General features: G+C 51.1%; 1 protein-coding gene and 2 long non-coding RNA genes across 11 annotated transcripts in view; 1 reads left to right on the top strand and 2 right to left on the bottom strand.

The window, feature by feature from the left end:
- LOC114670944 (uncharacterized) overlaps window positions 1-1,848 on the bottom strand; it is a 39,547-nt gene extending 37,699 nt beyond the window's left edge. For both annotated transcript variants that reach the window (XR_003720799.2, XR_013401364.1), the window contains exon 1: window positions 1,661-1,848. This is a non-coding gene — a long non-coding RNA (uncharacterized LOC114670944). The remainder of the gene's footprint in view (window positions 1-1,660) is intronic.
- A 7,713-nt stretch (window positions 1,849-9,561) lies between these two features.
- LOC144333051 (uncharacterized) lies at window positions 9,562-11,790 on the top strand. The gene is made up of 2 exons (XR_013401380.1): window positions 9,562-9,679; window positions 10,172-11,790. It is a non-coding gene; the product is annotated as an uncharacterized LOC144333051 (long non-coding RNA).
- A 799-nt stretch (window positions 11,791-12,589) lies between these two features.
- The window catches only part of TRPV4 (transient receptor potential cation channel subfamily V member 4), a 53,103-nt gene continuing 38,465 nt past the window's right edge, over window positions 12,590-27,227 (bottom strand). For 6 of the 8 annotated variants that reach the window (XM_077954916.1, XM_028829845.2, XM_077954914.1 and 3 more), the window contains 10 exons: window positions 26,438-26,617; window positions 24,211-24,369; window positions 23,813-23,905; window positions 23,407-23,480; window positions 22,543-22,708; window positions 22,256-22,322; window positions 18,271-18,587; window positions 16,583-16,710; window positions 13,828-13,949; window positions 12,590-13,283 (listed from right to left, as the gene is read on the bottom strand). In XM_077954916.1, the coding sequence (XP_077811042.1) occupies window positions 13,126-13,283; window positions 13,828-13,949; window positions 16,583-16,710; window positions 18,271-18,587; window positions 22,256-22,322; window positions 22,543-22,708; window positions 23,407-23,480; window positions 23,813-23,905; window positions 24,211-24,369; window positions 26,438-26,617 (1,464 nt within the window). In that variant the 3' untranslated portion in view covers window positions 12,590-13,125. The remainder of the gene's footprint in view (window positions 13,284-13,827; window positions 13,950-16,582; window positions 16,711-18,270; window positions 18,588-22,255; window positions 22,323-22,542; window positions 22,709-23,406; window positions 23,481-23,812; window positions 23,906-24,210; window positions 24,370-26,437; window positions 26,618-27,227) is intronic. The other 2 variants (XM_077954920.1, XM_077954917.1) reach the window with 1 other exon arrangement.

The raw sequence follows: 27,227 nt of genomic DNA on the forward strand, positions 1-27,227 counted from the left end.
AGCTGGGTGAGGAGCTGGGAAAGGCAGAGCTGCGTGAAAGGCTGCCGGGAATCATCACAAATAGGACACAACTAGTATAAATGGCAATCGACAGAGTGCTTTTCTGATCTCACTAGAGTCTATCAGGTAGGTGATAAAATCATGCCCATTTTACATATGAGGACACAACCTGACCAACGGCCACAAGGATGTTGAGAGGGAGCGAGGCGTTCTGGCTGCAAGCCCCACCCCCACCCCCATTCATAATCAAAGCCCGCCTGGGGGCATCCGGAACCCAGAGGAGCCCGGACAGGGCAAGCCCAGCAGGCCTGGCCTCTGCAGTGGGCTAGACTTGGGTTCCAGTCCTGACAATGCCACCGTGAGTGACCCTAACCAATCCATTTCCCAAGGGGGCGGCACCAGAACCAGAGATGGAATTCAAGCAGACAAAAGCAGTGTCAGCACTCGGGAGGGAGCAGGGCAGGAAACCAAGGTCTAGGGCCAGGTGTTGCATTGGGAGATGGCCTATGGCTTAGCTGTTCCCAGTCGTCACCACTGGGGCCACCCAAGGACCAACTTGGTCACCCAGGTCCCCATGTCCTTGGTCAACCGCCAGGCGTACCCACACTGGGGCATCAGGAGAGGGGAACCGGGAGAGGCTGGAGCCACTCTCCATGCCGGGTCTCTCACATTTGGATATCAGGGCAAAGGACGCACCCGCTATCCTGGAAAAATCTCATCCTCCGCAGGGTGGGGTCTGTGCGCGGGGCATGTGGGGGCACACGGCACAGTCCAGGTCTGGGCCCAGGAATGCAGCTGGGGCTCTAGCCCTGACTCCCTGTGCCTCCTTGGGCCTCAGTTTCCCCATCTAGGAACTGGGCTGGCTGGTCTCAAAGTGCCCTCTGGTGGCCATTCTAGCATGGTTTCTTTATACAATCAATCAGCTTTGATTACCACATTGACGGGGGAGGACAGGTGACCAAAGCATTGCTATCACTGCTACAATTACCGAGATCCCACACTTACTACAGGCAGACCAGATACCAGGCTCAGGGCTAAACATTACTTGGTTCTCACAACCACTTGGCGCAACAGGTGCATGCACTCACATTACAGACAAGGTTAGTGAGACCCACAGGGCAATCACTTTGCCCAAAGTCACACAGCTGAGGATAAAGAATGACGAAGTGGCTGGGATAGAACACAGGCCTGTCTGATTTTGAGTCTGAGTTCCCAGCCGCAACCCTTTGCAGAGAATAGAAAACAACTTGTCAACCGCCAAATGTGGCCAATTTGGCTCCAGAACCCAGGCCCAGCCTTGGGTCCCAGAGCCCCAACTGCCCAGACGTCCCGGTGGCTGAGGGAGACAGAGAGGAGAAGCCACCATTTCATCCAGGCCCCAGGTGGGAGCTGCAGTCCTTCTCTAGGTCTCTGTTCTGACACTAGAATCCTTCTCTCTCTCTTTAGCTGTCCTGGGCTCACACCCTTTACCACAGAGCTGTCTAATATGGTAGCCAGGTGTGCAGAAAACCTCGGCTATCACTTCCTGTCATAGCGACCATTAGAAGACCACCCCAGGTCAGAGACAGGTGACCTTACAGAGAGATCAGAGCTGCCCCAGGAGGCCACGGGGGCTCAGGCGCAGACTTGGATAGAGGAAGCTATGTTAGTGGACACTCACCTTTCCAGGGTGGCTCTGTGTTTTCTTCACTCATACCCCTGTCTTTAGATCCCAGCCCCATTTCTGGAGCGGGGAAACTGAGACAAGTTCCAACTTCTGAACTTGCCATCCAAACAGCGACTCCTAACTTTGCCCTACTCGGCTCCCTCGGCTGCAGCCTGGACTCCACGCCCAGCTCCACGTACGCCCAGCACCACTGCGCCTGCCCAGTGCTCTTAAAGGGCCCACACCCCGTCCCGCCCCCAACGTTGCCGGAGAAGGTGGGGTCCGGCCAGTGCGGTAGGTGAGAGCAAGGGACTAAAGGTTTTCTGTTTAAATTGCCACCATCACCAGCTCTCCAGCAAGTAGCAGGGGAAGGGGAGGAGGCAGGAAAACTGAACTTAGTATCCCAGTGACTCCACGTGTGACCCTGGGTGACTTGTATGCCTCTCTGAGCCTCAATTTCCAGATCTGTTGAAGGAAGTGGCGAAACCTGGAGGAGTGAGGTGGCACCAGGTGATGTGTGGTCAGCAGGATAGGGCAGATTTGTCCTGTAAGAGGACCCCTCTGAGTGCTGTGGGATGTAGTTGTCTGAGGGTCAGACAGAACTGGTTCCATCCTGAGGCTGTGTGCAGGTGTGTGTGGCCTCAGGCAAGTGATCACTCCTGACTCACCTATTTCCCAGCTGTAAACTGAGGCTCTGATGGGGAGCTGTGGCTCACGTCTGTAATCCCAGCACTTTGGGAAGCAAAGGCTGGAGGAACACTTGAGCCCAGGAGTTCAAGACCAGCTTGGGCAATATCATGAGACCCCATCTGTACAAACAATTTGAAGATTAGCTGGGTGTAGTGGTGTGTGCCTGTAGTCCCAGCTACTCAGGAGGCTGAGGTGGGAGGATCACTTGAGCCCAGGAGGTCGAGGCTGCAGTGAGCCATGATCGCTCCACTGCACTACAGCCTGGGCAACAGAACAAGACCTTGTCTTATAAAATTTAAAAAAATGAGGCTACTATTTTAATGTATGTACCATGTGAGGTTTAATTTAGGAGATGGGTGGTCAAATCCCCTGGGTAGCACAGAGCTGCTAGGTAAAAGACGTACAACAAAGTTAGATGGAGTATTCCCATCCTCGCCTAGTGCAGCTGACTTCCAAGTCACCTTGGAAAGTGGGTTTTCTAGTCAAAAGAGTTTGAGAAACAGATGCCTATCCCGGCTCTTGGAGATACACAAATCGTATTAACATATTAAAGACACTAACAAATCCTGCAGGCAAGATTCCCTTTTAACTTTTTTGCAGTGGCACAATCTCGGCTCACTGTAACCGCCGCCTGCCAGGTTCAAGCAGTTCTCCTGCCTCAGCCTCTCGAGTAGCTGGGATTACAGGCATGTGCCACTATGCCTGGCTAATTTTTGTATTTTTAGTAGAGATGAGTTTTGCCATGTTGACCAGGCTGGTCTCAAACACCTGACCTCAAGTGATCTGCCTGCCTTGGCCTCCCAAAGTGGTGGAATTACAGGCATGAGCCACCACACCCGGCCCCCTTTTAGCTTTAACCCGGCATTTCCCTAACTTTTTTGACCACCTAAGTTTTTGTTTCCATCTATTTGTACCCCATGGAACAAAGAGGACTTCAGGAAATACTGAGTCCTGCCTCTTATTGCAGTTGGGGAAAATGGGTAAGTCCTTTCTCCTCTCTGGACCTCAGCTTCCCCAATTACACTGCAAGGACTCATAATGAGTATGTGGCAGAGCAAGGACTGGAACCCAACCCTGACCTGGAGTCGCTGGGTCTCATTTCCAGTACACCCTAACTGGTCCTGTCCATCGTATTGAGTTAGGCACAAAAGACGGGTGAGGCCCTCAGGGAAGAGAAGGAAGCCACATTTGAGAAGTAGGGATGAGTACTCTTATTTTGCAAGAAAGGAAACTGAGGTTCAGAGAGGGGAGGCAACTTGCCTGAGGGCACACAGCAATTTGGTCCTGAACTCTCCAGAGGCAGTCAAGACCACCTTCTCTCCTTCTTGGGGTGAGGGTACGAGGGTGGGGATGGGATACTTCCTGTCTCAAACCCTCAGGGCACACCCAATAGGGCGCTCACAGGTGGTCTTCCTGACCACATCCCCAGGTTCCAAGCTTCCTTCTGAACCCCTCTGAGGAGGCCCCTGAGTGTGACAACAGCGGCCCCTGGTGACCAATCTCCAGGACCTCAGCAGCCCCACCCTGTGCTAGCCAAGGGCAGATCTGTGGGATCCAGGGAGCGTATCCCCAAAACTAAGGGGTGCCAACAGCAACGGGGACTCTCTAATGTCACTAAGAATCTTGAGGTGCTAAGAAGACCCTAAGCTGAGATCTGCGGACCTGGGTTTAAGTCCCTGCTCCAAACCCCAACCTCTCCTGCCCTTACCTGTTAGAAGCCATTACAGCCTGCTGCTATGGGGAAATGGAATGTGTGCCTGCTTTTTGGAAAGGCCAAAAACACTAAGTAGTTTTAAAAAATCCTGCCACCCCCTAGAAAGGTTGAACTCCACCACATCCAGGCTATGTGTCCTCAGCCATGGGCGTTTACTTGACTGGGCCTCACTTTCTTCATCTGTAAAATGGGGATACAAATTTGTACCTGTATCTGCATGATTTGGGCCAAATAACAGAAAATCCCCCTGACTCAGCTGGTTCCAATGAGAAAGAACATTTATTATCTGGAATAATCATAAAAAGCCTTAAGGCAGGGTGGCCCCACGGTTGGTTAATGCAGCAGCTCAATGGCGTCATCAGGGGCCAATGTCCTTTTCATCTTTCTGTTCTGTCAAGGCCCCTCAGGGGCACAAAGTGGCTGCTGCAGTTCCAGGCATCACATCCGGATGCAATAGTGACCAGCAACAGAGAGGCTAGTCTTTCTTTCCCTAGATTTCTCTTACTTTCCCAGAAACTTTTCCCAGAATTCCCCCTCCCCCAGCAGACCTCCCCACTTGTCTCATGGGGCAAAACTGGGTCACATGACTATTCCCATACCAATACCTGGCAAGGGAAGGAGAGTCATGGTGACTGGCTCAGGCGTTGTAAGGACGAGGAGGCATGATTTCTAGGATGGTACAAACACTAGAATGAGCTCGCGCACACGGTTCCTGAGATTATGAATGCCAAACACTGAGCACGGTATCTAATACATGGCAGATGCCTTATCCATATTGCTTCCCCCTTTCTCTGATTCCCTCTAAGAAGACAAGATTCCCAGCCTGGCCTCTCCTGAGCCAGCCTTCCACCCCTCAATCATGGGGCTTGGGTCTCCACCACTCAGTGCCTCTCCCATCCTGACCTCTGGCCCATCAGTGCCCTCCCTCTTATTTCTATCTCAAAAGCTTGGGATGAACAAAGATCACTTCATTGTCCCCAGTGACACTGGATTCCTAAAGAACAAAAGGAGGTGCTAGATTATTATATAAATGCTTCACCAGGGAGCCAAAAATTAATAACAGCATGAACAGAGGCTGGAGTATTTAACTGCTCCATCCAGACAACTGAAATGATCCAAGTACACCGTTATCTGGGCGAGGTGCAGGGACTGACTGCCGACTACGACATTATCACATTCGGAAATGTCAGAAGCGTGCATTTTGTGGGGAGATGAACAGTGTGGCTGAATATGGCTTTTGATTAAAACAAAATTCCCAGCATTCATCTAAAACAATAATAACAGCTAATAATAACAGGGCATGTAATAATGAACCATTCACAGGCATAAGAGGTAATTGTTCAATTAAGATCCCAGAGTTTCAGAGACTGTCTTTTCTGATGGGGTCCCTTTGTTTTTGCCTCCAGTAGCACTAATTCTTTCCTAGTAGTGCTTTAAACTTGGGAAGAAAAAAGCCCTCCTGTCAAATATGACATACAAGTGCCTTATCATTATTAAATACACATACATGCGCACAATAAGAAGTCCTTGCTGGAATCAAGTTAGGGGTATGAGGCTCTCAGTGAATGCTGACAGGCTTGAGAGCTCCGTGACAGTGACAGGCAACAGCCAGGGCCTTCACTGCAGAAGTGGTCTGGCCTCGTTACCTCTCATTGCCCAGGGACCAGAGTGCTTTCTCTCCAGCACGCGTTCTGAGGACAGAATGCCTGGGTTCAGGTCCCAACTCCACCGCTTAGCAGCCAGGTGCCCTGGGCAAGAGGCTTCACCTCCCTGAACCTGTTTCCTCATCTATAATACGGAATATAGTAGACATTTAGTTTTTTTGGCCTGCCCGTGTTCTATTTACTCTCTCTTCTAGTGTCTGTATCCATTAGCTATTGCTGCCTGCACTTAAAACACACACACACAAAATAAAAAACCCATGGTATCCAAAAACATTCATTTCTCATGCCGCTGCGGGGTTGCTCTGATCTCAGCTAGGTTGCCTGGGTGTCTCTTATCCTCTTCCCGAGGGCTGGCCCTGGCATGTCTGCTAACATCCCATTGGTCAAGACAAGTCACGTGGTCAAGCCCAGGTGTGGGAAATTATGCTTTGCCCGCGGTGGGAGGACATCACAAAGTTAGACTGCAAAGGGCACAGATAAAGGGAGGAGTGGGGATTTGGGGCAGCTGACTTCATCTAGCACAGGTTTCAACATTCTAACTTAGCTCAGGGCACTGCCGTTCCCCACTTTCAGCCCCCTGGGTCTGGGAGAAGCTAACTACCCCTAGCTCTGGAGATGGCCAAAGAACTCAAGTCTGACCAATCAGAGAGCACTTTGCTTCCCAAGCCACAGTGATTGGTTCAGGAGTGGACACATGACCCAAGTTGGTCCAGTGAGAGTCAGGGACCTGGGACTTTGCTGGGATGATTGGAACAAGAAGCTCTTTTCTCTAAGATTGTTAAATTGGTAGGATGTCAGTGTGCAGCTTCCAGGGGTTAACACCTTGGGACAGCCTAAGAAGAAAGCTGTCATAAAGGAAGACAGAGCTGAGAGACAGGCACATAATGGAGAGACTGAGTCCTGATTACCTCATTCAAGCCCCTGAATCCAGCCATACCTGAAGCCAAACATGCCTAGTCTTTTTCAGTAATATGAGCCAATGTGTACTCAGACTTGCTGTCACAAGTCTGTGCCCCCCAAACCATGACTAATATGGGGCCGAGGTGGGAAGGATAATTAAGAGTGCCAACTGTATAGAATCCCCGTGAGACTTCAATGAGGTGCTATATATAGAAGAAGTAAGATCAAGCCTGGGACACTCGAAGGGTTCAGTGAATGCAGGTGAATTTTTATCATTTGTTGGAAGTATTTACCTTCAAAAAGACAGAAGAGACCTTCTGCAGAACTGAGCAATTGGGGTGGGGAAGATGGTAAGAGTTCATGGCAAAGGAAGGTTAGCTTGGCATCTTTGGAGTCAGATGACATCTGGATTCAAATCCACACTCATCAGGTAGCTGGGTGACCTTGAACAAGTCACTTCATCTCTGTGTCTTGTTCAAGAAGGGAAAAAAATATCTTATTCTTTACCTTCCGGGATTACACAGAAGATGAAATGAGATCATGTGGGCAAAGGGCCTGGGGTTTTGGAACTACTGCCTCAGGTTCAAATCCCACTTCATCTACTTAGTTGTGTGACCTTTTGCAGTGTCCGCGCCTCCTCAGTCTTAGAGAGACTGAATGCCAGTGTCAGACACAGTAGGCACGCCACAACTGGTAGCTGCAATGATAACCTGAAGAGTGGCTAAAGGAACCAAAGTGCTCAGTCTTGGAGAAGGGCACACAAGGCAGGGGAAAGAAGAAGGGCATCAGATACTAAACTAAGGATGCTACTTTTTTACAGACTTCAGAGACGATGAACCTCCTGTCACAGGAAGTATGCAAATAGAGAGGTGTAGGCTTGGTAGTGAAAAGGGATCAAGCTTGGATATAGGGTTGGGATAAATTAATAATTCCCAAATATCAGTCATTTCTAGAACATAGTCATCATTTTCTCCATGAACATTTATTCATTTAATATAGTTCCTTAAATCATCTAAGTATTTTTTATAAGCTATATTTTTATTATTAAATGATTTTATTGTAAACTACACTTGAGACCACTACTTTATCTAGAAAACTGTATTGTTTGCCATAAAGAAAAGGCTTTATTACTCTAAAAATAATATGAAGTTAAAATGTTTTTTATTTTATCATTTTTTTGAGACAGAGTCTCACTCTGTCACCCAGGCTGGAGGGCAGTGGCGCGATCTCGGCTCACTGCAACCTCCACCTCCTAGGTTCAAGTGATTCTCCTGCCTCAGCCTCTTGAGTACCTGGGATTACAGGTGCACACCATCGTACCCAGCTGATTTTTAGATTTTATTTTATTTTATTTTTTGTAGTTCCTGAGTCCTTATGGTCTTGAACTCCTGACCTCAGGTGATCCACCTGCCTTGGCCTCCCAAAGCACTAGGATTACAGGCATGAGCCACCATGCCCAGCCACTAAAAATGTTTTTAAGTTCTTCCTAGATACCATGTCCTTCCAGAGGTTCTGAGCCTAAGGCTTCTCTCTATTTGAAAACAAAGATTAGTGAATGTTGGGAAGGCATTTAAATACAGAAGCACCATACTGAGACCTTGATACAGTCAGGGAATATAGAGAACTGAAAAGAGAATATGGGTTTTTTAAGTGTGATCCTATGTCCATTGTATCACCTGAGAATATTCTGGCATACCACCAGTGCATGTCCCACACTTTGAGAACACCGGGAAAGGTCATCTTTAAGATTTTACTGGAACAAACAAAATCCCAATGACTTGTAGATTTTTAAGTTCCCCCAAACAGCTATTGAGTCATAGTCAATATCCAAATCATCAAATATTTAGAAAAATCACAGTTGGGAAAACTTACTATAGGGCTAAAAGTGTACTTATAGGAAAATTCATAGCCAAAATTATTTCATTATAAAAAAGTAAAAATAATTAGCTGGGAGATAGTGGCACGCGCCTGTAATCCCAGCTACTCAAGAGGCTGAGGCAAGAGAATTGCTTGAGCTTGGGAGGTAGAGGTTGCAGTGAGCCAAGATCGTGCCACTGCACTCCAGTCTGGGTGACAGATTAAGACCCCGTCTCATAAAATAAAATAATGAAAATAAATTAAACACTCACCTTAGAAGTTACTGAGTCTCTTTGAGTTGGGAGGGTGTTTTGATTTTGTTGGCAGGCCCATCCCATCTGCCCCTAGAGAAGTGACCTCTTCACAGACCCAGAATGAGCCACAGCCATTCTTGGTGACAATATTGGGGTGAACGGTGGACATTTTCAAAAAGGACTGTAGTAGATGCTGCTGGTTGCCTAGGCAATATCAATTCCCACATCCTCTTTCTCATAGAACCCAGACCCGGCTGGAGTCACTTCTTTCCTCCATATTGCCATCTCCTTCTTTAGGCCAATTGCTGTTTCCTGCCTGCTGATTGGCCGAAGCGTGGGACACATGACACAATTCTGGTCAATAATACAAGAGGAGAGGCCAGCTAGGACACTTCAGGGAAAAAGAGAAAGGAAGAGCTGTCTTCACTTCTACTGAATGAGGCTGAATCTGGATGTAATGTCTGGATCAAGGGCGCCATCTTGTGTTCTTGAGGAAAGCTGGCGTGACGAAAAAGCCAGCACACCAGGCATTGCGTTGCCTCGCACAGAGCCTGACGCCTGGTTGGAATCCATACTTAAATGCTGAAGGACTACATGAGGGACAGAACTGGGTCCTTAATGAATCACAGAGACCCTGAATTAACCAGCCTTAATATCCTCCCTAACTTGGGACATCCTGCTATCTGACACAATAAATATCCTTTTTTTTTCTGCCAGTGGAAGTTTTCTGTTACTTGCTGCCCAAATCACATAAATATATGAACACTACAACCACAATTCTCTCTTCTTCCTCACTGATTTGGGTATTGACTATGATTCAACTGCTGCCTGGGGGAATTTTTTTTTTTTTTTTTTTTTGAGACAGAGTCTCACTTATCGCCCAGGCTGGAGTGCAGTGGTGCAATCTCAGCTCTCTGCAACCTCCACCACCGTCCCCCCAACTACCCCCAACAGGGCTCAAGCAATTCTCTCACCTCAGCCTCCTGAGTAGCTGGAATTACAGGGGTGCCCCATCACACCCACCTAATTTTCATATTTTTAGTGGAGACAGGGTTTCACCACGTTGGCCAGGCTGGTCTGGAACTCCTGACCTCAAGTGATCTGCCCACTTTGGACTCCCAAAGTGCTGGGATTACAGGTGTGAGCCACCATGCCCAGCCTGCCTGGGGGAATTTAAAGGGTCCCAGGAATCACTCAATCATCACAAAGCCTGTGCCCACTTTCCAGATAAGGGAACTGAGGCTCGGGAGCATTTCTAATCTACCCACAAATACCCAGAAGAGTTCCTGAGGCAAGACTCAAATCAGTTCTCTTGAATCCAAATCCAGAGTTGTTTTTTTTTTTTTTTTTTTTTTTTTTTTTTTTTTTTTGAGACAGAGTTTGCTCTCGTCACCCAGGCTGGGGTACAATGGTGAGATCTTGGCTCAATGCAACCTCCACCTCCCAGGTTCAAGCAATTCTCCTGCCTCAGCCTCCCAAGTAACTGGGATTACAGGCAGGCAACCACCACACCTGGCTAATTTTTGTATTTTTAGTAGAGACGGGGTTTTGCCATATTGGCTAGGCTGGTCTCAAACTCCTGACCTCAGGTGATCTGCCCTCCTCAGCCTCCCAAAATGCTGGGATTACAGGCATGAGTCACTGCACCTGGCCCAAATCCAGAGCTTTCTAGGACATTCCCCGACATGCCAACATCCCCCCCTCACTATCCCTGCTTGCACCCGAGGAAAAATAGGCCCCCTCCTTGTCCCAAACAACCAGCTTTAAGGGAAGATCCAGGTGGCCATTTTGTCTTCTGACCAACCCAGGGGAAAAGCCCAACAGCAACAACTTAAGAGTGTTTTCACTTCAATCAGAGTAGAGGAAAAGGAAAAGTGTTTCTCTCTCTGCCCCAGACCTACTGCCTTTCTCAGAGTTGAGCCCCAGGGGCTCAGTCACTTGGCTACTCCTTCCCAGAGCCTGGCCTGAGGGAAAGATGTTTGTCTGCAGCCTCTGAAGAGCTGACCTGCCACTCTTAGCTGGGGTTCCCTGTGGTTCTGGGGAGGTTCACCAGGAAGCACCCGGTCACCCGGACATGGGGACTGGCTCAGGCACAGCCTTCGACACAACCCATCTAACCAGAATGGCTTTGGGGATGCCTGTTGAGAGCGCTGGCTGAGGACCCCGTCTGGGTGTGGGAACAGATAAAAAATCATGAAGCCCTGGGAAGAATTGGGCTACCCTGGACCACGAGGGGTACAATCTGCTCCTGGAAAGCAATGTAGGAGGAGGTCAGGGGTTGGAGCCCCCTGGTCAGACTTGATGATAATCTGAGTCCTCCCTCCTGCTCATGGAGCTTGGTAGACTCATGTCCCTCCTGCCACTGACTCTCCCCTTCTGACAGATGAAGAGGTGGAGGCCCAGAGAGGTAAAGTGACTCAACTAACATTCCCTGAACCAAATAACCCATTGCCAATGCAAATCCAGGACTGCTCAACCCAAGCCCCGTGCTATTTTCCACTGCAGCTGCCCTTGGCCTTGGTCTCCTCCCAGACCCAAGCTCTTCTCAACTGAAGCTTCAGAAGGATGTGAGATCCCAGCCCCAGGCTGGACCCGGAGCTGGGAGGCCATGGGAAACTCTAGCTGGCTGTGGTTTCCTTGGCTTTGGGGTGGGGGCAGCAGGGTGGGTGTTTGTGGGGTCCCTCCTCATGCCAGGAGGTCTGGAGCTGCCTCAGAACTTGATTGGTGTTGGGTGTGACCCCAGGCTAATGGCTGCCCTGGTAAGGTGATATGGTTTGGCTGTGTCCCCACCCAAATCTCTTGAACTATAGCTCCCACAATTCCCACGTGTCGTGGGAGTGACCTGGTGGGAAGTAATTGAATCATGGGGGTGGGTCCTTCATGTGCTGTTCTGGTGATAGTGTCACAAGATCTGGTGGTTTTAGAAGGGGAGTTTCCCTGCACAAGCTCTCTTCTCTCTTGCCTGCTGCCATGTAAGATGTGCCTTTCACCTTCTGCCATGACTGTGAAGCCTCCCCAGCCACATGGAACTATGAATCCATTAAACCTCTTTTTCTTTATAAATTACCCAGTCTCGACTATGTCTTTATCAGCAGCGTGAGAACAGACTAATACAGAAGGGAAGAGGGTCAGCCTCACCTCTGGCTCATGGCTCAGAGCTCCAGGTGGCATGCGGCCCCGTGGACAGACACAGGCAGGCAGTCCTCAAGGAGGCACCATCCCACTCAGCCAGCAACACCACGACCCCCACCCACCCCAGCTCCACAAGCACTGCCAATGTGCCCCTGCTACCGTAGTCCTCACCACAGCAACCCGCGTGCACACCCAATACCCCTGCTGACACTCCAGGCTCGCCCACTGCTACGCCTCCCCACTTGCAGGACAGCCCTCCCTGCAGCACTCCCAGCATGACTGTTCCCTGATGAGCAGCAGAGCCCCCGCACCTGCATCGTCAACCCCCAGCCAGCATTACTCTCCGCTGCCCAAATGTACTGTCTCCACGGGGATCATTATCCCCCAGCCAGCACTACTGTCACCCCCACCAGCATCACTCTTGCCCTGCCAACTTGACTCTCCCTGACCAGCATTATTACCCCCACCAGCATCACCCTCCTCCCCTCCCTCCACCCCCACCTTCCCTACAGCCACCTCAGCCACCTCTCAGGCCACCATCACCATCACAATCACCCAGTCCAGCCCCCAACCACCAACACTCTAAATGCCTCCAGGTCAGCACTTCTGCCCTCACTCTCACCCCTGCCCCTGGCTCCCCCCAGGCATTTCCTAGCTCTCCCATCTCCCTTGATGTAGTCTCATGCCTGTTACCATCCCTCCCACCCCCACCATCGTCCTGCCATCTCCACCATCAATGAAAAAATATTTATTGAGCACCAGCAAATCCCAGACGCTCTACAGAACATACAGAAGGCACAGCCCCATGCCGAGGGCCACAGCCCCTTGCAAAGCTGCCACGCTGCCAAAAATGGTGGCACATGCAGCTCAGGCACAGGCTGAGGCTGGGGCTTGGCTGGGCAGTGCACTTGGAACGGGGTCCTGAGGCCTCTGCCAGGTTCCAGCTGGGGCAGGGGTCACGTCGCTTCCTGAGAGCAGAGCAAATAAATAATGGAGAGGCAGGGGCAGGGGCCTGAATCCTGTGGTGGAGGGGCTCTGGCGTTGGCTTATGTGACTCCATAGGAGCAAGACAGGTGGCCGGGAGCCCCCACCCCAAGGTGGGGAGGCAGGGCCTGGGGACCAGAGGGTCCTGGGGCCTCCCTGGCACCTCCACTGGGCCCTCGCCTCTGGAGCCAAAGCAGGGTGTGGGGGGACACCCCAGAAGGCACTGCTGAAATGCGGCTAGACTAGAAATGGATGGGCAGAGAGGCTGGGGCTGGGCTGCAGTCCCTAGAGCGGGGCGTCATCAGTCCTCCACTTGGGGGGGTAACCCTGCTGGTGGCCATCGCAGCGGGGGTTCCCCATGCTGTCCAGAGGCACCACCACCTCGTCCGGGTTCGAGTTCTTGTTCAGTTCCACCACGCGGGGTACCACCGAGGACCAGCGATCTGCACCGCGAGCACATCAGAGGGAGGGGTTGGGGGTTGGTGGAGAGACAGTGTGCATATATTGAGTGCCTACTGTGTACTGGGCACTCCACAGTGCTCTGAAGGGGTTGGGGGGGTGTGACTATGCTCATTTTACAGAGGTTGAAACTGGGGCTCAAGAGAGGTCAAGGTGCCTCCCCAGGAGAGAATGGAGGAACCAGGATTCAAGCTTGGAGCCGAATGCCCTGAGTGCCCGTGTCCTCTCCAGCTTCATCTTGCATGCTAACAGCTTACTGGACAAACACGAAGGTTTTCTCCACATGGGCACGGCTGAGGAGCTCGTCCTCCCTCCCCAGGCCAGCTCATGTCAACAGTAGGGATGGCCAGGATGAAGCCATGTAGGTGAGGTACCCCAGGCACTCACGGGCAGCAGAGGAAACTCAGGGGCACACTCTCTCATTCTGCAGACACGGACACCGAGTCCCGGAAAGGAGCAGGACTGCTCAAAGCAAACTTGTGATGAGAAGGGACTGGGGCTCCCCTCTGCACCCACCCTTCCACTCACCCCTGCGGAGGCGGCCCACGGTGTGTGAGAAGCCATAATACTGGTAGGTCTCATTCTTGCCCGGGTCCTCATTGATGATGCCCAAGTTCTGGTTCCAGTGAGACCAGTTCACCTCATCCACCCTGGTGGGGCCCAAGCAGAGGGTCATGGGGAGCCCCACAGAGATGTTCCCTATGCCACCATCCCCAGCACACCCTCCTTTTTTTGTTATGGTAACATTTACGTAACAAAGCTGGGCGTGGTGGCTCATGCCTGCAATCCAGCACTTTGGGAGGCCAAGGTGGGTGGATCATTTGAGGTCAGGAGTTCAAGACCAGCCTGGCCAACATGGTGAAACCCCGCCTCTACTAAAAATACAAAAAAAAAAAAAAAAAAATTAGCAGGGCATGGTGGCCTGTAGTCCCATGGTGGCCTGTAGTCCCACCGACCCAGGAGGCTGAGGCAGGAGAATCGCTTGAACCTGGGAGGCGGTTGCAGTGAGCCAAGATCACACCACTGCACTCCAACCTGGGGGACAGAGCGTGAGACTCCATCTCAAAAAAAAAAATTGGTTGTGTGTGTATTTGTGTGTGTATTGGTTGTGTGTGTGTGTATGTGTGTGTGTGTGTATTGGTTGTGTGTATGTGTGTGTATACACACACACACACAAAATTTCCATCTTAATCATTTTTGAGTATACAATTCAGTAGCATTAAGCACATCCACACTGTGTGACCATCACTGCTGTCTATTTCCAAAACTCTTCCATTTCCCCAAGCAGAAATTTTTTCTTTTATCCTTCTTTTGAGACAGGGTCTCACTCCATTGCCCAGGCGAGGGTGCAGTGTCACTATCACAGCTCACTGCAAACTTGACCTCCCAGGCTCAAGTGATCCTCCCACTTCAGCCCCCCGAGTAGCTGGGATTACAGGCATATGCCACCACACCTGGCTAAATTTTTTAAATTTTTTTTGTAGAGATGGGGTTTCACTGTGTTAATCTTGAACTCCTGGGCTCAAGCAATCCTCTTGCCTTGCTTCCCAAAGTGTTGGTACTACAGTCACCACGCCTGGCCCAGATAATATTTCACTGTACGCATAACCCACATTTTGTTTATCCACTCATTTGTTTTCACATATTATCTTTTTTTATTTTTTACATATTATCCTATCTATTCATTTTTGTTTGTTTTGAGACAGAGTCTTGCTCTGTCCCCCAGGCTGGAGTGCAGTGGCACAGTCTCGGCTCACTGCAACCTCTACCTACCAGGTTCAAGCAATTCTCCTGCCTCAGCCTCCTGAGTAGCTGGGATCACAGGTGCCCGCCACCATGCCCGGCTAGTTTTTGTGTTCTTAGTGGAGATGGGATTTCACCTGTTACCCAGGGTGTCTCAAACTCCTGACCTCAAGCAATCCTCCTGCCTTGGCCTCCCAAAGTGCTGGGATTACAAGCGTGAATCACCACACCCAGCTAGGATTTGAGCTTTGGATTCAAACTGAACAGAGGCTGGGGGTGGTGGCTCACACCTGGAATTCCAGCATTTTGGGAAGCTGAGGTGGGATGATCGCTTGAGACCAGGAGTTTGAGACCAGCCTGGGCAACATAGCAAGAACCCCATCTCTACAAAAAAATTAAAAATTGGTCGGACATGGTGGCATGAGGAGGCTGAGATGGGAGGATTGCTTGAGCCCAGGAGTTGGAGGCTGCAGTCAGCTATGATCACACCACTGCACTCCAGCCTGAGCAACCCTGCCTCTAAAAACAAACATAAAAAATGGAATTGAACTGATCAGCTGGCCTAGGAGGTGGGTGCTGTTATTGTTCCCATTTTACAGATGAGGAAACTGACTTTGCCTGACTCCAAACATTCTGCTTATGCTCAGCCAGGTGCAGTGGCTCAGGCCTGTAATCCCAGCACTTTGGGAGGCTGAGACGGGTGGATCACGAGGTCAGGAGATCAAGACCATCCTGGCTAGCACAGTGAAACCCCGTCTCTACTAAAAATACAAAAAATTAGGCGGGCGCGGTGGCAAGCGCCTGTAGTCCCAGCTACTCGGGAGGCTGAGGCAGGAGAATGGCGTGAACCCAGGAGTCAGAGCTTGCAGTGAGACGAGATCGTGCCACTGCACTACAGCCCGGGAGACAGAGCAAGACGCCGTCTCAAAACAAACAAACAACATTCTGCTTATGCTTTATGCTGACAACCACTTTAAAGAATGAATCAACTGAAAAGAAAAGATTCATGAAGGGGTTCACCTAAGAAGCTGGCACTCCCTGTGCCTCTGGAACACAGAGTCATTCTGCAGATGGGCTGGGTGAGGTCTCCAGCCCTGGAAACTGCAGATTCCTCAGCTTCCCATTTCACCCAAGGCACTAGAGCCCACCCCACTGTTTGCTAGATAGAGGGTGATGCTCTGAAATGAACCCACCATCCAAGTCTCTGCTTCCCGCTGAGCAAGGAACAGGGGAGCCTGTGGTGTCCCAATGCGCGTCGGGCACTGGCAGAGCACTTCTCATGTGCTGACCTGTCTAATCCGCACCACCAGCCTAGGAGCCCATGCGATCATTGTCTCATTTCACAGATGAAGAAACTGAGGCTGAGAGAGGTGGGCCAACTTGCCTAAGATCGCCTGGTGGAAATAAACTCTGCTTGGGCCTCTTGGGGCCTCAGTGGCTCCAGAAATTGCAATGGGTAGACGACGCTGGAGCAGCAGGGGCCCCGAGCCAGTGGGGACGGTTCCGCCCTGCCTGCCCGGCCCCACTGCCCCAGCCTCACCTGAAGCACCACCTGCGGTCGGGAGTGCCGTCTGAGCTCTTGCCCACAGTGACCATCTCCCCAGAGCGGAAGGCCTTCCTCAGGAACACGGGGAAGGAGCGCTCAATGTCCAGGATGGTGGTGGCCCACTGCGGAGAGGGAGGGTCAGGAGGGACCTCAGTGAGCCTCACAGCCCGCGCCTGCCGCTCTGATGGCGGAAATGAGACAAGCGGCCAGGGTGGGCCCAGAACTAGGCATTTACACTCCTACCGCCCCCTAGACACAGGATGTAGAAACTCAAACACCCACAGGTGGCAGGCAGGAAAACAAATGGGTGAAACAGGATCAGGTGCAGAAAGGCTGCAGTCCAAGCCCCATCACACTGACACAGCAGTCGCCACTCAGTGCTGAGAACATGAGGGAGGGGTGGAGACTGGGGCGAACAGGGAGCAAATGCCCCCATTTAAGAGGGTAGCTGCCACTTACCCCACCTGAGGGCTCCCAGGCAGGAATTTGGACCCTGCACTGCCTGGGGCTTCCAACTTTTCAAGAAAAGCCGGAAATCTGGATTTTCATAGGGAAACTCTTAATTTTTAAATTTGCAGTTTTTTTGTTTTTTTTTTTTTTAATATAATGGTCTGAGGCTGGGTGTAATGGCTCACACCTGCAATCTCAGCACTTTGGGAAGCCAAGGCCCGCCGATCGCTTGAGCTCAGAAGTTCAAGACCAGCCTGGGTAACATGGTGAAACCCCATCTCTACAAAAAATACAAAAATTAGCCAGGTGCAGTGGTGCACACCTTAGTCCCAGCTACTTGGGAGGCTGAGGTCGGAGAATCACTTGAGCCTGGGAGGCAGAGGTTGCAGTGAGCCAAGAGCGTGCATTGCACTCCAGCCCACAGGATGCCCTGTTTGCATCCTGTAATGCCCAGTGGGGAAACTGAGGCCCAATGAAGTAAGCAATACAGATAAAGGTTAAGAGCAGGCCGGAGTTGTTTCCCTCAGACGCAGTCCTGGGAGGACAACCTTGGGCCTTTTTTTTTTCACTGCACCATTTTCCTGAAATGCACAAAGTAAATATGGGTGCTGTATTCCTGGGCCATGGGGCAGCACTGTTTATTAGGACACCAGGTTTGGAGGCTGCACCTGGCCTGGGAGGGCTGTGATCCCAGGGCCTGCGCTTCCCAGGATTGTACAGAAAGCTTTTGGGAAGTAAAGGCTGCAGCTCCCCGGGGCCAAGGCAGCCCCTATCTCCACTGGTTTCTCCTCTAGGAAGCATGCTCACGGTTGCTAGTAAAAGACCCCCGTGAGAATGCTGACATCCCTGTGCTGGCGTGCTGAAGCATAAAAGCTGCCCCCTGGGCTCAGCATGGGACACCTGCTGAAACGCTGATGGCCACTGAGCACTTTCTGAGCTGGCAGAAGTCACTCAGTCATGCTGGGTGGAGCCAACTGTGTCCTGTGAGCTGAACCACAAGGAGAATCTGAGTCCACTGCTGGTGGCCAGGCAAGAAGCCACCTCGAAATTCATGAGGCAGCTCCGGGAAGTCAGCAGCAGCCTCTGATGCCCATTTTACAGACAGGGAAGTGGAGGCAGAATGAGAAGACACGGCTTGCTCAGAATGGAAGGCCGAGGAAGCCAGTCGGGTGAGTGTCCTTAGAAGGACAAGGGTGGCCGGTGGGATGGGGCTGGGGGCCCTGGGGCCTCACCTGCAGCTTCCAGATGTGCTTGCTCTCCTTGGATACCTGGCCCACCGTCTCGCCCATGAGGGCAATGAGCATGTTGAGGAGCAGCACAAAGGTGAGAATGATGTAGGTCACCAGCAGGATGATGAAGACCACGGGGTACTTGGTGCTGCTCAGCATCTCCAGGTCGCCCATGCCGATGGTCAGCTTAAACAGGTCCAGGAGGAAGGTGCTGAAGGTCTCGCTGTCGCGGCACGAGGGGTAAGTGGGCACTGTGCAGTTGGTCTGGTCCTCATTGCACACTTTCAAGTTGGCACACGGGTTCAGGAGGGAGACCAGGGCTGTGGGAGGGGTGGGGGTGGCACTCGCTGAGTGTGAGGACACGCACAGAGAGGTGGAGGGTGTCATTTTCATTTGCTGGAGGGGAAAGCTGAGGCCTAATGAGGGGAGCACCCTGGCCCACACGCTGACCTGTGTCACCCTGCACGTCAGCCAAGCCACACCAAACCCAGGTCCTCCTGATCCCAAAGCCTTTGAAGCCTTTGCTCTTTCCATAAACTCTTGCTGATAGGAAGAGGTTTTCTCTCTCTCTCTCTCTCTCTCTCTCTCTCTCTCTCTCTCTCTCTCTCTTTCTGTGATGGGGTCTTGCTATGTTGCCCAGGATGGAGTGCAGTGGCTACTCACAGGCGCAATCTCACTACTGAAAAGCATGGGAGTTTTGACCTGCTCTGTTTCCAACCTGGGACAGTTCACCCCTCCTTACACAACCTGGTGGTTCCCTGCTACTGGGAGGGAAGAGGTTTTCAGGATCTAGTCCAGGGAGGGTCTCAGTTTTCCCCACCAGGGGACATTTGACAATATCTAAAGACATATTGGGTTGTTACGACTGGGGGTGGGGGTGCTACTGGCATCAGGTGGGTGGAGGCCAGGGGTGCTGCCCAACACCCTGCAATGCAGAGGATGGTCCCTGCCACTAAGAATGATCTGGTCTCAAATGTCAATAGTGTTGGGAAATCCTAATGCAACCTACCATTCTTAGAGGTACTGGGGGCTCTGGAATGTCCCTATTCCCAGGGGCAGACTCTCTCTCTGACAGCTTCCCACTGCACCCCAACCCAGAGAGGAAAAATGGGGGCTGAAACCAGGCACCAGTCCTGACTGTCCCCGAAGCCATGTTCTCTAAGGGGCCTCTCCTGTTCCAGACATCTCAAACTCATCATGGTTCTCCTTTCCTACTAAGCTCAGGTGAAGCTTCAGATTCCTTCTCAACACAGTTTGGCAGCAACAACCTGTCCCTAAACCAGCCAGGGAGGGGAGCATGAAGAAGGCTCAGTCCCATCAGTCAGTGGGGCATAGAATGTCATATTGCCTGCAACCAGAGATCAGAGTATGCAGATTTCAACTCATATGCTAATGCTCTTCAGTTGTATAGCACCTTCTCAACAGAGAAGGATTCTGAGACCTTGTCTGGACTCACCAGAAAAACTGTTCTGTGATCCATTAGTAATGTCTGCTATGGGCACCAAAGTGTGGGAAGAGAAGCGTGTGTGTGTCCTGTTTATGTCATGTCAGCCTCAGAACCGAGATCTAGTGCATCCTATAAGGAGAAGCCCTGTGACTGAGCTGACTGCTCAGCTGCTACTCTAACCCTTGTTTCTGCTCGGTTTCAATAACTAGGACTGCAGTAAGGCTAGATCGCTGACCTGAATCCCAAACTGCTGAATCCTCGACACTGTCTAGTTTTTCCAGTGTGATCCCTGGAAGGGGAAAGCTGTACCCTGTCCCTATCTCCCTAGTGAAAACCACAATTCCACTTCCCCCCAATAATCCACATAGAGCCTTGGCCACTGTCATGGGTTAAAGTATCACCTTCATGAGATTCCTGTGCCAGGCTCGTCCCCAGATGAACCTGCTCAGATGTGAATGTGTCTGGGTCTAACCTGAGCTGGCCACTCCCCTTTGGATGCTGGGCATTGATGTCAGATCACCCACCCCTCAGGGACCAGCCCAAGGACTTGGTCAGTTTCTCCAGCCCTGGTCCCTGGTCCTTCCCTCATGGCCCATGCCACTGAGGTCCCAGAATGCTTCTGAGTGGCATTGTGACATCAGGGAGAAGGTGTATCAAAGGGAGCTGATGTCAGGCTTTAAGAAAATACCTGGGCTAGTAGTTTAATTATTAAATTTTATCCTTCCATGTATCCATGCCCCTTCAATGTGGCTTTACAGCTTCTCCCACCAAGAAGTGGAGTCTAGGCCAGGCACGGTGGCTCATGCCTATAATCCCGCACTTTGGGAGGCTGAGGTGGGAGGACTGCTTGAGCCCAGGAGTTCAAGACCAGACTGGGCAACATAGCGAGACCCTGTCTCCACCCAAAAACAAGAAAAAAAAGAAATGACGTCTATTTCCCCATCCGTTGAATCGAGGCTGGCCTTGGGACTTGCTTTGGCCAACAGAGTAAGGCAGCAGTGATGCCATGCCAGGAGGTGTCCTTGAACACTTCTGCTCATGTTCTTAGAAGCCTAAGGCTACCATGTGGACAAGCCCAAGCTAGCTGGCCAGAGATGAGTGACCACGTGGAAGATAGATAGCAAAGCCCCTCTAACCAAGTCCATACTAGCCAGCCTGCCAGCTGACCACAGGCACAAGAGCCTGTAGGGATCAACCAAACCTGGCCCAGGGCAGCACAGCCACCCAGCTGACCCACCGACTCATAAGCAATAATAAGTTGGCCTGGTACAGTGGCTCACGCCTATAATCCCAGCACTTTGGGAGGCCAAGGTGGGTAGATCACTTGGGGTCAGGAGGTCGAGACCAACCTGGCCAACATGGTGAAACCCCATCTCTACCAAAAATATAAAACTTAGCCATGCATGGCGGCACACGCCTGTAATCCCAGCTATTCGAGAGGCTGAGGCAAGAGAATCGCTTGAACCTGGGAGGCAGAGGTCGCAGTGAGCCAAGAGCACCACTGCCCTCCAGCCTCAGCTACAGAGACCTTGCCACAAAAATAAAACAATAATAATAATAATAATAAGTGGGTGCTATTTTAAGCCACTAAGCTTTAGGTGGCTTCCTTTGTAACAATAGCTGACACTCTAGTTTTACCATTCACTAGCTTTTTTTCTTTTTTTTTTTTTTTTTTGAGACAGAGTCTCGCTGTGTTGCCCAGGCTGGAGTGCAGTGGCGCCATCTTGGCTCGCTGCAACCTCCACCTTCTGGGTTCAAGCGATTCTTGTGCCTCAGCCTTCTGAGTAGCTGGGTCTATAGTTGCGCGCCACCATGCCTGTCTAATTTTTGTATTTTTTGGTAGAGACAGGGTTTCGCCATGTTGGCCAGGCTGGTCTCAAACTCCTGACCTCAAGTGATTCACCCACCTTGGCCTCCCGAAGTGCTGGGATTACAGGTGTGAGCCACTGCACCCAGCCACCATTCACTGGCTTTTGAACTTGTGCTAGTTATTTAACCCTCCTAAGCCTCAGTTTCCTTTTCTATAAGAGGGGATAATAAAGGCACTTAGCTTACAGGCTTGTTGGGGGTCAAGAATGGAAACGTTACTTAGTCTAGTGCCTGGTACACAAATAAGAACTCAGTGGCTGGGCATATTGGCTCACACCTGTAATCTCAGAATTTTGGGAGGCCGAGATGGGTGGATCACCTGAGGTCAGGAGTTCAAGACCAGCCTGGCCAACAAGGTGAAACCCTGTCTCTACTACAAATACAAAAAAAAAAAAAAAAAAAAAATTAGCGGGGCGTGGTGGCAGGAGCCTGTAATCCCAACTACATGGGAGGCTGAGGCAGAAGAATTGCTTGAACCTGGAATGTGGAGGTTGCAGTGAGCTGAGATTGCACCACTGCACTCCAGCCTGGGCAACAGGAGTAAAACTCCATCTCAAAAAAAAAAAAAAAAAAAAGAACTCAGCAGGGCTGCTATTGTCCCCAATATATCATGGCTACTGTTCCCGTCCTTGCACCACCCCTGCCAGGCCCACCTGAGCACCCAGAGCTCACCTGAAGCGTAGCCGATCATGAAGAGCAAGTAGACCAGCAGGAATCGGAAAAGGTCCTTGAAGAGGATCTAAAGACCCCAGTGGGATTATGGAGGCAAACAGGAGACATGTGGTTTCTCACTTTCCCCATTTCTCCATCTCCACCCTGGTCCCACCCCAGTGTACAGACCATGCCTCCTGCCCTCACGGTACCCGGCATCCTCAGGTCTGCAGGCGCATAAGTGTGCATGTGGTGTGTGTGGCTCCCTCCAGGAACACACGAGTCCAGAGGGCCCTCCCAGCCCGTACCTTCTGGATCATGATGCTATAGGTCCCCGTCAGCTTCAGCCCACGGGTGAAGTAAAGGGCATTCATCCAGCCCAGGACCAGGGCAAAGACCATCACGGCCAGGTAGGCCTCAATCCCTGCCAGGTAGAGGGCTGCTGAGACGATCACCAGGACAGAGTAGATGAAGCTGCAGTGCAGCAGAGACCACAAGAGAGGCCAGAGGGGAGAGGGGACAATGAGGCTCCGGAGGGGGAGACAAGCCTCCAAGCCCTCCAGGGTATCAGGACTTCCCAATGCCTTCTAGACCCCCAGGAAAGAAACAAAGTGGATTAGCAGGGTTCCCCAGCTTTCTGTTAACAACAACATTCAATGAGCTGGCAACTAATCCTGAGGTCCCACAAGATTCTGAAGTGATGCCCCTTGGAATTGCTAAAGACAGATTTAGTGGTGTTCAGTGGAGACTTTGTGGCTAAGTGAATTTCATCGTTCTCCAACTCTAAGGGAAATGTGGAAGAGGTAACACACACGCAGTAACTCTCTCATCCTGTGTCCCAGGCAGACATCATTAATCAATCCCAACTCTTTCCCACTAAACACAGACACAGGTGCAAAATTCTTAACATGGCCCTTCAGGCAGACATTAGCAATCATTCACCAGCATAATTATTTCTATCCATGGTATATATGATAACTCCCTAGCAATCAGAATTTTTCTTTAACCAGAAAACCCTGTTGTTTGTGGCTTTGTCCTGACTTTGGGTTAGAGCTGCCCAGGTTGGGTGGATTCATTCTAATAGAATCACCTCTTTCCTGAATCTGGATTTCCTAGCAACCCAAACCCACCTTCCTCACCCAAAACCTGCTGGCCCAGGGACCTCCACTTACTAGAGCAGCTGGAAGGAGCCATCAATGAAGAGAGAATTCACTCCAGGGCATTTCTTCATGAACAAGTCTTTGATCTGGAAGACAGGAGGGGGCACGTGAAAGGGGTGGGGCCAGCAGGAAAGGAGAAGAGGAAAGAGGAGACAGAGAAAGGGACAGAAGATAGGGAGGCAGAGGCTGGTACAGAGAAAAGACAAAGGACTCTTTCCTGTTAGAAAACGAGAAAAAAGCAGAGATAGAGAACATGGGATTGGAGGAGGTAGAAGAGAAATGGGAAAATAAAAGGAGGAAGGAAAGGAGAAGGACGATTTGGAGGAGAGAGAAGAGAAGAAGGAGAGAAAAGAGGTGCAGGAAGAGAAGAGGAAGAGGAGAGCAGGCAGAGTGGGGGACATGGGGGCCAGGCACTCACGTTGGTGAAGAAGAACAGGACCCCAGTGAAGAGCGTAATGACTTCGCCAGCCAGCCGCAGGTAGTCCACCGTGGTGCGGTAAGGGTACGGTGGCTGGGGAGCAGCAAGGGCACACAGGTCGTCACCCGGCCCCTCCAACATCTGGCCCCCAATCCAGATGTTCCCCCAGACCCAAAACATCTGGATCCCATGTAGCCTCCTCCTTCACTCTCTTGCTCCTGAGTCCCCCTCCTCCCAGCTCAGGGCCACCCCTGCATGTTGGAAGGCGCCTCCCCAACCTGTTCCTAAACCTTCTCCAGTTCCTCCTACAGGGGACCCAGAGGGACGAGGTTGTGCCCCCGTCCTGCATGGCTCAGCCAGTGCCTGCCCCAGCCCCTGCCCGGTCCCTGGGCACTCACTGTGCCCTCCAGCGGCTGGTAGTAGGCGGTGAGGGTGAAGATGACCATGGCGCATAGGTAGGAGACCACGTTGATGTAGAAGGACACGGCCCCGAACTTGCGCCACTTGTCCCGCAGCAGTTCATTGATGGGCTCCACAGCCAGCATCTCGTGGCGGTTCTGTGAGAGGCAGGGTGGTCAGGGGCTGCCTTCCTGAGGTGGGGGGTCCTGGCAGGCTGCCCCGGCTGTGCTTTCCCCCACCCTCCACCCCGATAGCGCTTTCTCTTTCCATCCATTCCTCAGCTGCGTTCAAGGATTCATGGGGAACTGGACAGATACTGAACATCAGCCCCAAGCTCCCGCACTCACCATTTGAGATTCTGCCCAATTCTGCCTCAATGTGCCTTTCCGCCCTATTCTAGCGTCACAGAACTCAGAACTGGAAAGTCCCTTAAAAGACATTTATTTTCAGGCAGGGCACGGTGGCTCACGCCTGTAATCCCAGCACTTTGGGAGTCCGAGACAGGCAGATCACCTGATGTCAGGAGTTCAAGACCAGCCTATCCAACGTGGTGAAACCCTGACTCTACTAAAACTACAAAAATTAGCCGGGCGTGGTGGCGGGCACCTGTAATCCCAGCTACTCCTGAGGCGGAGGCAGGAGAATCACTTGAACCTGGGAGGCGGAGATTGCAGTGAGCCTAGATTGTGCCACTGCACTCCAGCCTGGGCGACAAGAGCGAGACTCCGTCTCAAAAAAGAAAAAAGGACATTTATTCTCATGGTTCCCAAACTCCAATCTGTGGATAGTACCAAGCTGTTGGCCGCAAAATCATCTATGTAGCTTGCCGCAAGTATAAATCCTGGCCTCCATTCTCAGAAATTCTGATTCAGAGAGAAAGATTGGGAAATTTTTGCCCAAAGATGATAAATGATTGACTTACCACAATTCTCCAATTCTGAACCCAGGGCAGCCATCAATAATTGAGCCCTGCACAATTGTATTCATACAGTTCCCTGGGTAGACACTACCAATCAATCAGTTTGCACCTGAGATGCTAAACCTGCTGCCACTACTAATTTAAATCAAGATGGCCACTAATTCAAAAAATAAGAGAAATGAGGTCTTGCAAGGAAGCCAAGCTCACAGACCAGTAAGCCACAGGGCAGGGTTAGAAGGGTGACCACCTGCACCCAGTCCCCAGCATTTTCTGCTCCCTTTGTATAGCTTCCTAGCCCTTTAATGACTTGAGTTTCTCCATAATCATGATTTGTGCAATAACACAGCCACAGAGATGCTCTTGTAGTGTTATTCCTGATAGTTACAGGCAGAAACAAACCCAAACGACCAACAATAACAGAACGGTTCATTTGAATATGGTACATTTACATGCAGCGACAATATTACCAAAGAATATTTAAAACTACAGAATGATGTTCACAAAATATTGCTAAGTAGAAAAATAAAAAGCTTGTTTTGTTTTGTTTTTTGAGACAGGGTCTCCGTCTGTCACCCAGGCTGGAGTGCAGTGGCATGATCTCAGCTCACTGAAGCCTCGACCTCCCCAGGCTCAGGTGATCCTCCCACCTCAGCCTCCCAAGTAGCTGGGACTACAGGCTCACACCACCACGCCCAGCTAACTTTTATTTTTATTTTTATTTTTGTAGAGACAGGGTTTCGCCATATTGCCCAGGCTGGTGTCAAACTCCTGGCTTCAAGCAATCCGCCCACCTTGGCTCCCCAAAATGCTGGAATTACAGGCATAATCCACCACGCCTCGCTGAAAAAAAGAGCTTTCGAAAGTTCATATAACAACCACGAATGGTAAAAGCTGACATAATCTTTACTCTGTACCAGGCCATTCTAAAATTAACCTCTTTGGTCCTCCCAACAGCCCCATGGGATATGTATGATCCTTATCCCCAGGTTACAAACGAGGAAGCTGAGACCCAGAGAGGTGGGGCCACTTGTCCTGAGACACACAGCATGTAAGTTACAGAGCCAGGATCCCAACCCAGTCCTACCTGCTCCAAAAGTCCACCTTCCCACAAGTCTTGCTCATTTCCTCACATGCCAGACACTGTTCTGGGCACTTAATTGGCACCTTCTCTTGCAGTCAGCCAACAGATCCACCACGTTGGGCACTAGAGGCTGAGGCTCTCTCCCCTAGCCCAGCCCCAGGGCCCCATCCCTGCTCCCAGCCCTGCCCCTCCTTCCTCGCACCCCATGCCCTCTCCTGGAGCCCACCTCAATCTTGCTGTTGTACACCAGGATCTCCAGCACGGAGGCCTCTTCCCCACATGTGTCCAGGGAGGAGAGGTCATAAAGCGAGGAATATACTGGCCCGTAGGCCCAGTCCTTGAACTTGCGGGACAGGTGCCGTGTGTCCTCATCCGTCACCTCCCGCCGGATGATGTGCTGAAAGATCTGCACAGGGGGCCAGGAGGGTCAGGGGGCTCACACTGGAGAGGTCCCCAGGGCTGGGCCCAGCTCAGCACATGACGCCTCCCCAGAAAACAGCTGAGCACCGGCTGCTGGAGGACCCCTTCCTCATCTTGTTTAATTCTTGCTCTTATTATCTTGGTTTACAGATAAGGAGTGAAGGCTGGGAAAAATGAAAGGTGTTCCAGAAGACACTTAACCAGTCAGCTGGAGCCAGACGGAACCGGAATGAGCCTTCAACATCTTAATTGTAATGAATATCTTCTTCGTGCCGTTAAAATAGCAACGAATCCATCTTAATAATATGTGAATTATAATACTGACGATCATATGCGGTCCTTCCTGTTACCACTCCTTCCCTGGCTTACACACAGGGAAGCTGAGGCACAGAGAGGGGTTGGGAATTGCCCAAGGTCAGGCAATGTTAGGATTTTGGGGTTTGTTTTTGTTTTGAGATAGAATCTCACTCTGTCACCCAGGATGGAGTGCAGTGGTGTGATCTCAGCTCACTGCAACCGTCACCTCCCAGGTTCAAGCAATTCTCCTGCCTCAGCCTCCTGAGTAGCTGGGATTACAGGTGCCCACTACCACACCT

This window comes from Macaca mulatta, chromosome 11 (assembly GCF_049350105.2).
Source record: "Macaca mulatta isolate MMU2019108-1 chromosome 11, T2T-MMU8v2.0, whole genome shotgun sequence".
NCBI lineage: Eukaryota > Metazoa > Chordata > Mammalia > Primates > Cercopithecidae > Macaca > Macaca mulatta.